This window comes from Cavia porcellus, unplaced genomic scaffold, assembly GCF_034190915.1.
Source record: "Cavia porcellus strain 051 isolate PalLab524CR breed Dunkin Hartley unplaced genomic scaffold, mCavPor4.1 scaffold_6, whole genome shotgun sequence".
Taxonomy (NCBI): Eukaryota; Metazoa; Chordata; class Mammalia; order Rodentia; family Caviidae; genus Cavia; species Cavia porcellus.
The window spans coordinates 63868749-63882016 of record NW_026947489.1 but is presented as its reverse complement, the minus strand read 5'-3'; the positions used below and the strand labels follow the sequence as shown (position 1 = coordinate 63882016).

Here is a 13268-nt window from a genome sequence, read left to right as displayed (position 1 = left end):
AAAAAGTTACTGAAAGTATCAGGTATATAAGAGAGACATGAAAAGGAGTATCATTTTGCCAGTAGACATGACAGAGAGAAGAAATGGTCCAAGTCTTCAAGAGCTCAAGTTATATATTTTTCTTTTTTTGTCTTTTTCGTTTTTATCGGTACCGGGAATCGAACTCATAACTGCCAGTTTGCAAGGCAGGCGCTTATGCCGCTAAGCTAAATCCCCAGCCCCCGAGCTCAAGTTATATTAATAAGCTGAAGCATATCTTACCTCATTCTCACATTTCACAAGTTTTTGGAATTGGGCTTTTAAATGGCAATAAACTTATGGAATGTGTTACTTATACCCAACAAATCAAAAAAACTACAAGGAATGAGATGAGTCATTTCGTCTGGTATTCTAGCCAACACGAGGAGTACTCCTGATGAGATCTTTGAACAATATTACACAGCAACAAGGCATCCATCACACATCTGTGAACATGCGTGGGTGCTTTTACTTTAAACCACTATATATTAGGGAGATCTGCTACTCAGTGTCTGATAATTAATAATAAGACACCCTTATCTTAAAAATACCCAAAGTACAGAAAAGAAAAATATGAACTCTACTTTTGATGAAACTCACAATTAATGAGGACAAGGACAGGGAAGAAAATATTTTACATACAAATTTATAGGGCAAAATAAATATGGAAGAGAAGCAAAAGCGATCTCCCCAACAGAATTCCAGAAAGGCTCTCAGCAGAACTGTGAGGGGCCAGCAGGACTGAAACCAAGGAGATTACAGAAGCAGATGCCCAGGTCCCATTTGTATTCAGCACAGCAAGATGACTCCCCAAGATTCACTGAAGACATAAAATACAGCTTTAAGTGAAGCAAAGAAGATTTGGGTTCAGGGTACACTTATCATTGTATCTGTATTGGTATCCAGAGACTGCACGCAGAGCTTGTTAAGGGAAGTCCACATACTAAACAGAGATCTCTAACCACTTCGCCATAGTCCAGCATTACAATATCAGTTACAAGACTCAGATTCCCTAGGTGAGATACTAGAGGCATCACTGGAGAAATCAAACTACACAAAAGGAAAGATCAACGAGAGATGTGTGGAGGTTCCCACTAAGCTAGTCTGACTGACACTTACCTGCGCAACACACTGTATAAGCTTCTATTCAGCTTTTAGGTACTTAATGCATGTGAGAACGTGTGTACACACACACACGGACTATGCCTGGAGCAATGGGAAATTTAGAAAAACTAAATTATCTTCAAAAAGATAAAATACTTCTTAGAAATATACATTATATGTAACAGCAAAAAAATTTAATGTAAGATTTAGAAGGTAAACATGAAAGCCAGGATGCTGCACCAATGAGCCAACCACTCCACTCCCAGTCCCTGTAACCCCAGTACTTGGGAGGCTGAGGCAGGAAAACTGCCACCACTCTGAGGCATGCATGACCTACATACTGAGTTCAAGGTCAGCCTTCACTATAAAGTGGATCCTGTACTAAGCAAGTAAACAAACAAACAACTGGGAATTTGGTCAGTATGATAGCAATGAGTTCAATTGTGAGTATGAGCTGGGGGTAAATTTGAGGAAATTTTTCAGAAAGTAAAAACAATATAAATATTAGGAGCACAAAGACTTAAAAAATTGAAAGTATGGGTATAGGAAGCTCAACATCAAAGTAACTATAATTCCAAGAGGAGTGGGGACTGAGGAGGAAAATGTTCATGGAAAAAACACAACATTCCTTAAAAATAATGAAGTCTAGATTGACAAATTTTCAGAGCACCGAGCAGAATAAATTTAAATAATAAGACCTAAGAGGATAAAATTAAAAATCTTTTTGAGAGGGAAAACAATTCCAAATAAAAATATTGTCAATGAAGAGCACTCAGAAAGTCATCGCCCTCTCCAGACCCACAGAGGAAGCCTAAAGACAACTGCCTTTCAAATTTTAAGCCCCAAACCTAATTTCAATCTGAAATCCTGTATTCACTTAATTGATTATGAGGGAATATGCTTGTCTGGATGAAAGGCTCAACAGTCTGCATTTATTCTATGAAGCTACTGCTGAATGTGTTCAACCAAAAAGGGGGAGAAAAGAGGGTAGACAACAAATCCAACCCGAGAAATGACTATAGAAAGCTGAAAAAATAGCAAGTGGGGGGGCTGGGGATTTAGCTCAGCGGCATAAGCACCTGCCTTGCAAGCAGGCGATCTTGAGTTCGATCCCCGATACCGATAAAAATGAAAAAGACCAAAAAAAAAAAAAAAAAAAAAAACAAGTGGGGAGAGAGGGGAGGAAAAGGGGATAAAACAAGGAACAGAGGCATGCCATGTGCAGGTACAGATTCCCCACAAGGAATGCAGACATACTACAATCATGTAGTAAATGTTCCAGCCCCAGCAAGGTCAGCTGGGACAGGAGCGTGGAGGGCTCTAGAGCAATGGCTCTGTGATGAGAGCAGAAGTGACATGATGACCCTTGACAATATGGATGGATGCTGTACCACTGAGCCAAGCCCCCCACTCCCAGTCCCTTTCAGCTTTCAAGTCAAGAGTCTCGCTAACTCCCCCTGGCTGGCCTGAACTGGTGATCCTCCTGCCTCTGCTTCCCAAACTGCATGAGCCTGTCACAATTGATATTATTTTTATAGACTATGAAGTACTAAGTGATCTGGAGAGATGTTTTTACAGAGCCAGGGGAAGAAAAGAAAAGCCAGAAATTTAAAGAAACCATGCAGCTAAAAAAAATCATTAACTTTTTAAAAAAAAAAAAAAAAAAAGAAAAGCTGGGAGTGGTGGCACACGCCTGTAATTTTAGCACTCAGGAGGCTGAGGCAAGACGATCATTGAGTCTGAACCAGCCTGGGCTACAAAGTGAGCTCAAGGTCAACTGCATAGTGAGACCCTGTCTCAAAAAGACAATAAATGAGTTAAAATAAAATAAAATAAATTAAAAAAACAAAACAAAACCCAAAAAGTCTTTTAAAAAGTAAAACTAACCACAACACCAAGACTAAGCCCCAAGGCTTTAGCCTTGCTAAAGAGGGAACAATATTTGTAACACTGATTTGGTGTGTAGGACATGGCACAGATCTCGAGGGCTGCAAGCTACTTTACAGAGTACTCTATTACAATTTATTGATTTTGTATGAATGAAAAAGTTTTAGAGCTGATAGATGATGCACACTAACACTAGTGTCACAACTAGAAGAGGCATTAGTTGTGACAGGCAATAACACTCGCCTCTCTACTTCTGTGGATGTAACTACTTCTGTTCAGTAACTGGAATATACCAGTGATGCTGGCATTCAGAATTTTGGTTTGGTTTTTAAGCATGTGAAATTAGGAAGGTAACAACTTCTAGACCCTCAGTTTTCCAATAAATTAGAAGAGCAATATATTTTCCTATTACCTCAGTAAATAAGACAAGAATCAATTACAGTCTAGATTTAGAAGTTATTAAAAATATTAGGGGGCAGGGATATAGCTCAGTGGCACAGCACCTGCTTAGCAGGTGCAAGATCATGAGTTTGAATTGTGGTTCCAAATAAATAAATAAATAAATAAAATTTGTTTGTAATCAAGGGCTTCCTGTATGCTAGGCAAGTACTCTGCAACTGAGCTACACACAAATGTTATTTTGTAGTCCATACTGGTCTCAAACTTTGCAACAATCCTTCCTTAGCCTCTCAAGTGCTGGGATTACAGGCATACCACGCCCAGTTCATATATATTTTTAAATAAGCCCTCAGTATATAGTCCAGCGTGGCCTTAAACTGAGTATGTAGCCCAGGCAAGTCTCCAACTCACAGTGATCTTTCTGCCTCACCCTCCCCAGTGCTAGATTATAGGTGTGTAGCACCATTCCTGCCAGAAAAACTTTCAATTTCACAGGTTAACAAACAAATATGAGGAAAGATGTATTCACGCAAATCTGTTTAAACATCTCTCTTTAAAATCCATTTTATTTACATCGAGGCTGCTCTCTAAGCCAATCTCTAAAGACTCATTGATTTAACAATTTTGTGAAGAATCTTCCTAATGAGAAAATAACTACTCTGACACACTGACAGGTCAATGTGCAGATTGTCCTGAGGTCAAAAAAGCCTCAGCTGATTACATAATGCAGTGGCTATGATAGGAATTTAGTGGTAGGTACCTATAGTTTGCTCATGTTGAGGATACTGTCATCTGGAAAGTCTGAATTGTTAAATATTATTTAAAAAGAAAGTTCTGCTATTGTTGTCTAATATTCCTTATTGTTTATCAGTTTAAAGTTTTAATAACTTTCTAGCAATATTATATAATATACATATTCACTCAAAATATCTGCTTTAAAGGAGGAAATGGATCTTGTATAAATGCCCATGTTATATGACTTCATGAAAGACACACAAATCATGTTGTATGAAGTTCATGGAAAGAAGAGATTAATTTGGATGAAGTAAGCTTTTTTTTTTTTTTTTGGTCTTTTTCATTTTTATCAGTACCAGGGATCGCCTGCTTGCAAGGCAGGCACTTATGCCGCTGAGCTAAATCCCCAGCCCTGATGAAGTATGTTTTTCAGAAAGGTCTCTTATTTCTGCAGCATTAATAAATGAACTTGAATATGAATGAATACATATATATATATATATTCCTAAAAGGAGAAAATGACTTACCTTCTTGCTATTAATTTATGGGGAGAAACTGTATTCTCTAGTGATAAAGGACGTGTTTGTCCCAGGTGTCCTTTCTTAATTAGCAGTGTCAAAATTTTTTTTCTTCTAAACATGATAAAGTTTAAGTGAGCCAGGGATATAGCTCAGTGGCACAAGTGCTTTCCTGGCAAGTGCAAGGTCCTGAGTTTGCTCTCTGCTACAAAAATAAATAAATAAATATTTGATTTTATTTTTACAAAACTAATTCAGAGTCAGCTGTGGTGGCACACATCTGTAATCCAGAATTCTGAGGCTGAGACAGGAGGATCAGAAATTCAAGGCCTGCCTGGGCTACTCAGCAAGACTGTCTCAAAATTACAAAAGAAAAAAGGCAAGAAATGCAAGTCAGTGGTAGACGGATTGCTTCATATGAATGAGCTCTATCCCTATACCTCCCATTGAATAAGTAAGAATATAAGTAATTAAGTAAATACAAATTAGAAGCTCTCTTTGGGGCTTAATGCTCAGTCCACCCATTTTCTTCCCTATATACTCAGTAGTCTGCTTAGTATACTGTCACATATTGATCGAAATATATTTTGGCTCCTTAACATCACTGGCTATATGAATTTACTTTGTCTTCTGACAAAGTGTTTTAACTTGGTGTATGTTGTCTTACTGATTCAGAAATTCTCTATTCTTAGCTTGCATTTCCGCAATTGAATTGTATTTCTAGATCATTTATCTATTGAGACAGGGTCTCACTATGTAGTCTAGACTGGGGCTGGCCTAGAGCTCATGGCAATCCTCTTGCCTCAGTCTCCTGTATACTGGGATTAAAGGCATTTGTCACCACACCCAGCTCATTTTTGTTTTTGTTTGTTTTTTATATCATTTTTATTTTTCTACTTTTCTGAATATTTTATCCCAAGTCATATCTCATTTTGTTCTCACTTCACCAGTTTTGAGTAACTATTAATAACTTACTTCAAAAACAACCTTTGAGGAGTAGTGTTCTGTTTTCCCACTGTTCTTACCTGTGCAGACTCTGCATGTTCCAGCATCTCTTCAAATTCCTGATATTCTTCATCATCTGGTTCAGCACCTGAGAGGCGAGCTGCTCTTGCCATGAAATATGGAGGTAGCTCTCCAATTGCTGTACCAATACCCTAGGCAAAAATGAAAATAACTCAGAAAGAGGGCCTGTTTCTAAAACAAGGATGCTTAACAAAGTTATGCTTTTCTGTACTACTAAGCTACCTAACCGAAAGAATAAAAGCTTGAACCCTAGTCCTACTGCCAATTCTAGGAAGGCAGGCAAGGTAATACGTAGAGCTCTTAGCCATTGGCAATCTAGCATCCCATCTAGCATCTATCCTTAGAGTCTGTTATTTTTCTCAGCCCCTCATCTGCCTTTCATATACTCATAATCTGGTAATAAATATTCACCAGAACAAAAGCCAAGTGTCGTGGCTCATTCCTATAATCCCAGCCGCTGGGAGGCTGAGGGAGGAGGATCATCACAAATTCTAGATAGGCCTGAGCTACATAGTGATTTCAAAGCTAGCAAGACCCTGTCTAAAAAAGCAAAAACAAAACAAAACATAACAAATCAGCAGAATAACTGTTAGATTAATATTCTCAAGGAAATATGACACTTTAAATATTGCTTTAATCCCAAGATTTGTTTGTGTGTTGTTTTAGAACTTCTAAGTCAAACTGTGGTCTGGAAGCTCTTTAAAAACTCAAAAGTAAAACTTCAATTTTCACTACAAGGAAAAATGTTTAATTTCCTTAGAACATTGAGTGAGCCATGTTTCAGTTACTTTGTGGACTCTTATTGGAATACGATGCAATTGCCAGGTAGCTTTATGCCACTAAAATATTTTTTCTAATAAATTTTGTATATAATGAAGAAAAACAAATTTTAATGAATCAGAAACTTTGCTTACATTTAACTGGCTTAAACACAGCACAGGTAACAATGCAACAGACACTCTATACTCTAATGCTAAGCAAATAGTCAATTGTGATCTAGAGACTGTGCTCTACCCTGAGTCACCATGAATAAAAAGTTGTACTAGTTCTCAAAAGCAACTCTAACCCTTTTGCACTGCTGTGTCCCAAGGAGGTATTCCTTCCAGAAGCCTTGAAGAGAATCCACAAAAGATGATATTAAATTGAAATGTTTCTTTCTGTACGGAACCAACCATCTCCAAGTAGTGTAAATGCACTACCCATGTATGTAACAAATGTTCTGAAAAAGAACGTATTTGAGTGTCCAAAAATAACCCCCTACATTTCATTTCATCTGCAGTGCTGGGTACTGAATTCCAGCCTTAGGCATGCTAAGCAAGCACATTACCTCTGAGCTACATCCCAGGTCCCTGATAAGCTTCTGTATGGTGGGTGGGTGGGGGGGGGGATGAGGAGAAGTAGGTAAGAAAAAAGGGAGGAGACATATATAAAAGGATACAGTGATAAAATACAAATCGTACAGTGATAAAATACAAATCGTACATTGCTAAACAAGAAAAGTTAAAGTTAACTCTGGAGAATGCTAGAGAACCAACATTTTTAAAAAAGAATTGTTAAAGAGAAAAAACCAAGTATTTAACTTTCCTTTCCTATATTAACTAAACATCTGAGTAACCAAAGTAGTAACAATAAAATGTTTAAAATATACAGCCAGGTAAGGTGACACATGCCTGTAATTCCAGCATTCTGGGAGGCTGAGGCAAGAGGATTCCAGTGTGGGGAACTTAGTGGCTTAACAAGATCCTGTCCTCATCCCCCCAATCTCTAATCCAAGGGGGTTAAAAAGAAAAAAACCTGGGGATGTAGCTCAGTGCAAAGGCTCTGTGTTCCATCCTCATTATGAGGGTTAGGGAGAAAATATTCTGGGAAAAATGGTACACATTTATAGTGCCAGTTACCTGGAAGGCTGAGGTAAGAGGTTATTCTTGAGCCTAAGACTAATCTGGGTAACACAGCAAGGCCCAGTTTCAAAGGAGAGTGAGACTGGTACATTTAACTATATAGTAACTTCTAATAGAATAATGAACTTGAAAAATAAAACCAAGCCTCTTAATCTATCAACTCAGAGAAGAGAGGGAGGCTCACCAACCATGACATAATCAGTAGAATACAGACAGAAAAACCGTGACAAATAGGTTTCATTAATATGTAGATTTGAAATGAAAGACAAAAATTTGAATACCAGCTAGATGATAATTTTTTTTTAGATAATTGAATTTAAGAGACATTAATTTGTTAGATGTTATTTTTTAAACCTTAAGGCTAATATATTCACAGATGAAATATGGAATCTACTTCAAAGTAATTGAGAGGAGAGTGAGGACAGGTATAAACAAAACAGTATTAGCCGTGATTAATACTGGTTGAAGGTGGGTAAAAGTACACTAAGTTCATTTTATAATTGTCTGTACTTTTGGGAAAGTTTTCCGTAAGACAAAGCAAAAAGGAAAGCTCATTACAGAAACTTATTTAAAACACAAACTTCTGGGCTGGACGTTTAGCTCAGTGGCATAAGCACCTGCCTGGCAAATACAAGGTTTTGAGTTCGATCCCTGGTACAAAAAAACAAAACAAAACAAAACAACAAACTAATCCTCCCCCCAACTTCTCTTAAGTGCAAGAGTAAAGTTCAAATGCGAAGTCAATGTACAACAGTTCTGAATGCAATCACATGATTCAAACCCATGACAAGTTTCCTTCACCCCCAAAAGGAAGTAACAATGGACTAAATTGAAATCAAGAGCTATAAAACACCTTAGTTGATCATATTTGTTTTAATTCTTCTCTTCCATTTTAACAAGTAACAAGAATTGTGACCATATCAGTATTCTATTATTATGAGAATACATAAAAGGGAATACAATCAACCAGTAGGTTTCCCAAATCACATTATGTCCTAGACACAAAAATTTATAGTCTATGATCTCATATGAGATATTGAAGTCTCGTGATTTCAAAATTCTCACAATTATTTATTAAAATTCAAATATAGGATCAAACAGAATATTCTAGATTCAATCTCCCAGTACTTCGAAAGAAAGTAAGAAAGAAAACAACAAAAATAGAATGATATCTAGGGTTGGGGATAGGACAGAGGTGCTCATCTGGGATCAGACCCCTTGGGAGCACTCTACATGCTGCCAAGACGCAGGAGGACAGTGGAAATGAAGGCAGGAGGACTGAGAGCTCCAGGGTAGCCTGGACTCCTGAGTGAGACACAGTCTCAACAGGAACATAAATGACAGGGCTGCCGAGATAGGCCGGGCAAAAGGCCTATCTCTTGTATCTGTTCAATCTCTTGTATCTGGGGAAAAGGAAAAACCCAAACCTTAATATCTGTCAATATACAAAAAACAAAACAAAACAAAACAAAAAATCACAGAACACTAAAAACTGTTGGCCTATATTTAATGAAAGGGAAAAGACATATTCAAAACATAGATAAGCAGTACATTCAGAAAGCTTGCCAACAAAACCATTGCATCTCTACATAGCAATATATTACCCTAAACTTCCATGTTCACAATAAACACAGTATCTCCCTGCAGTGCTAAACCAGTTTTATTTTTCTTACTCAGTGATAGTAGACAACCAAATTCCCAGGGCCTAGGTATTTAATAACTATTTATGGACTTCATGACCAAAAAGCAACTTTAATTTTTGTTTTTTGAGACAAGGGTCTCACTATGTGATTCAGGATGGCTTTAAACTCATTATGTAGCCCAGGCTGGCTTTGAACTCGTGGCAATCCCTCTTCTTCAGCCAGGATTACAGGCGTGTGCCAACAGTCAGGCTGAAAAGCGAAGTGGGGAATGTGCACACTGGTTAAATAGTCAAATTGTGGAAGTTCAAAAAGATGCCTATAAAAACAGGTTGGATCTGAGACTACCCTAAAAGATGCACATGTTTAAGGTTGGGTCTCCAGTTAGCAGATCTATGGGTGATAGAATCTTTAGCAGGCGGGGCCAATGGGAAGGCTTAGGCCAGTGCTGGTGAACCTATGACACACATGTTATTTGCTTTTTCTTTTAGGACAAAAGGTGTTAAGTTGCTTTTACTAAACTAAAACCTCAGTATTCAGACTTAATTGCAGTGCTGGCACTTTGTGATAAGTAAGTGGCTTCTGGGTTTGCCACCACTGGCCTAAGTGATGGCCTGGAAGAGGACTGTGGGAAGTCAGTCTCTTGTTTTTCACTGGTTTGCCGTGAAAAGCACCACCATGCACTTTTCTCCATACTCCATGTGCACCTCAACACAGGAGTAAAAGGAACGGGGTCAGCGAGTCACAGACTGGAATGTCTAATTTCCTTTTTTTTTTTTTGGTACCGGGGAGTGAACCCATGACCGTGCGCTTGCCACACAGGATGCTGAGCTAAATCGCTAGCCCTGGAATCTCTAAAACACAGAGCCATAGTAAACCCTGTTTTTCTTTATAAATGGGGTTTTGTGTTATAGTAATGGAAAGCTGACTAACATAGATGCAAACTGAAATGGAAAGCCTATGAATTGAAATTATTAATTCATGCTTGCCAAGGTGCTTATGCTGCTGAGCTAAATCCCTGGCATTTATCTTCATTCTTTTGCATATGGGCATTCAGTTTTTCCAGAAGCATTTATTGGATTGTTCTTGTAAATGTTGAGAACAAGAACTTTATTTTTTTGGAAATATGGTCTTATTTGTGCAGTTCAGGTTAGTTTGAACTCACCACATTGCCTGGGCTGGCCTTTAAATTGCTGTGATCCTCCTACTCAGTCACCCAAGTGCTGGGATCACAGGCATGCGCCACCACACCCAGTAAAGAACCAATTTAGACACAACTTGATGTGCACTAGTTTTATATAACAGACAGTTCTAAAGAAGGAAATAATAAGAATGATCAAACATTACATCGATTATTTTGAATGTACTGACATTCCTGTCATGTGTAAAGTCTGATGCTGACTGCTATGAAGGTGATACTTTAAGGCATAGTCTGTAATTTTAGGAGCCTAAATTTTATCTGGGAAAGTAGGCCACTACGTCAGATAAATTTAAGAGATGCATGAAATCAGGTCAAATAAGCCCTACTGACAAAACACATTATGGAATTTGAAGAAAGCAGTTTTCACTGTAGGAGGACTGGATGCTTTTCTGTTTAGCTTTAGTTTTATTCTACCCTTATAAACAATTTTTGATAAAACAAAAAGTTTAATGTTAACAGGAACATAAAACTGAAATTTATATATATAGTCCCTTTTCATGTATGTTCCAAGTATCTGCTGTTATTTTAACCATAATTTTTCATCAAAGGACTAAAGTCATCAAATTTATAAAAAATATTCAACCAGTATAATGAATGTTTCCAGTGTTTACAAAAGAACAACAGGAACCGTGATACTTTTTCCTGTCTTTCATAGTCAACATTTCCTTTGTAATTCTAATTCTTCTAAGGCAAAGCATAATTGCTAACATTTAACTGTGTTTTAAAACTCTGCCTCTTTTAAGGACATGGCATTCATTGTCATTTTAATGAGTTAAAATTGTTAAGTGATCTGTTCCACATTCTTTTATTTCCTAAGAAATTTCTAGGGTAAAACCATTATAGGAATATAAACAAATTCAAATGATGAGTTAAAGAATAATTTAAATGGGAAGAGCTCTTTAATAAATGAAATGAATTATCCTAATTTTATTTGGTTGTTTGAGATAGCGTCTTGCTTTGTAGCTTAGGTGCATGTCAAATTCACACAATTCTCCTGCCTCTGCCTCCTGAGTATTGGAATTACAGGTTTATACCAAGATCAACTGAAATGAATTATTTCTGGATGATGGACACCTGAATAAATTTAGGCACATAGCAAAACCCAAACCAAACCAAAACAACTCGTATGGATTGAAACACATCTGTCATTGAATATGTTGTCTAAAAATGTTCCTTAAATGAGAGAATATAAAAAGAACTAGTGCAACTGAAAGTAAGATTATCATGTACAACTATATAGTTTGAAACTGACACTATTATAAAGCTTGATTTACATGAAGAAATATTTCACCTTCCTGCATTAACAATTCTGAAAATGAACAGACACAGCATTTTAACCTGGGAGACATAAATTTAACAATCTAGCACTTAGACATTAACTACTTAATAGGTATCAGGCATGTAAATACTGAAACAGATTTTACAAAATAGTATAGTTCTATCACCTATATTCCCTTTCCCTGCTGTTGTCTCCTTGGCACAGCTGCTTCATGGTATGTATAACTGCATGCCTTTCCTGTGAATGTCATTCACCATCAGAAGAAACTTTAAAAGAACTCTGGCCTTGGAAATAGGTAGCTAGTGAATTCATGAATTCTTTACTAAGTGTATGACTGGATTCCATTTCAAAAGGTACAACATGTATCAAGATAGTGATTAGTTTCGGACAAATATGGAAATGCACATCTTACCCACATGCAGGCCTCAATCCTAACTTTTGAGATGATGCTCCACAAGGAAATGGTTCCTGCAGTGCTCTCTTCATCTGGACAAATAATCTGATCAGGATAGGGTGGCTCAGGGAAATTCACTGAGTTGCATTCATAAGCAGCTAATGTAACTGAAGCTATGTGTGGGCCCTAGGAAAAAAATACACAAAACCTTCGATGAGAAGTAGTAATGAAAAAAAGGAATTATTAACACATTACTTACCACCACAATAATTACTACAAGATAAGCTTAGCTTTAAAAGAACAAGATTCTACATATATATTTCAAGATGCAGTTAGTAATCTGATAAAATAATCCTTTCTTAAATCCCTTCCTAGTTTGATTCTTTTTTTTTTTTCTCTTGAGGTTCTAGAGATTGAACCCAGGGTCTTTTACATGCTAGCATTAAATCTTATCCCAGCACCAGCTTAATTTTTAACATATTGTAGGAGTCACTCTGTTTAGGTCTACCTTTCAATAAGCTCTGATAAATAGAAATATAATTGTGATCAAACTACAGAACACTTCCATTAGTGCAAAATTCCCTTGTGCTCCTCTGCAGTCCAATCTGCTTCACACATCCCACTCATCCTAGCCCTTGGCAACTTGGCAGAATGCTATCCCCACGATAAAAACTTCCTAATATCACTTTAAGTATTTTTTAAACCAAAGTTTTCTACAGAAATTTTTCTGTAGCTGTGTTGAAAATAGACAAATGAATAATAACCATTTAATTAATACTTACCTGTAGGACTGTGATAAAGTCTTAAGCACAACTGTTCCTAAATATACAAGATATGATTTCTATGCAACAGTCAACTAGGGAGTAGGTTAAAATATAAATTTCTAGGGTCCCTAAGCAAAGACCAATGCTCTCTAGTGTACAGTACTAGCTGCTCTGAAGGAAAATACTTCACAGAGTCACACATACATGTGCCTGAGTATGTGTATTTCTGAGTCGGAAGGCTTCCATTAAAGATTTCTGCATTGACTTTTCATAAATGAGTCACACCCAAAGAAAAGTAGTCTCTGCATATGATTCTCTTCAGATCATATGTTAAAAGAATTTGTGGTTCAAAGATCAAGTCTTAAGATGTAGAGATAAAACAGCATTAAAGAACTTGCTATC

At 37.1% G+C, this 13268-nt stretch overlaps 1 protein-coding gene across 1 annotated transcript in view; it reads right to left on the bottom strand.

The window, feature by feature from the left end:
• Vmp1 (vacuole membrane protein 1) overlaps nt 1-13268 on the bottom strand; it is a 110676-nt gene that overhangs the window by 47078 nt on the left and 50330 nt on the right. Inside the window, exons 6-7 of the mRNA XM_003469556.5 lie at nt 12121-12288; nt 5687-5818 (exon numbers count right to left, since the gene is read on the bottom strand). Coding sequence (XP_003469604.1) covers nt 5687-5818; nt 12121-12288 — 300 coding nt within the window. The remainder of the gene's footprint in view (nt 1-5686; nt 5819-12120; nt 12289-13268) is intronic.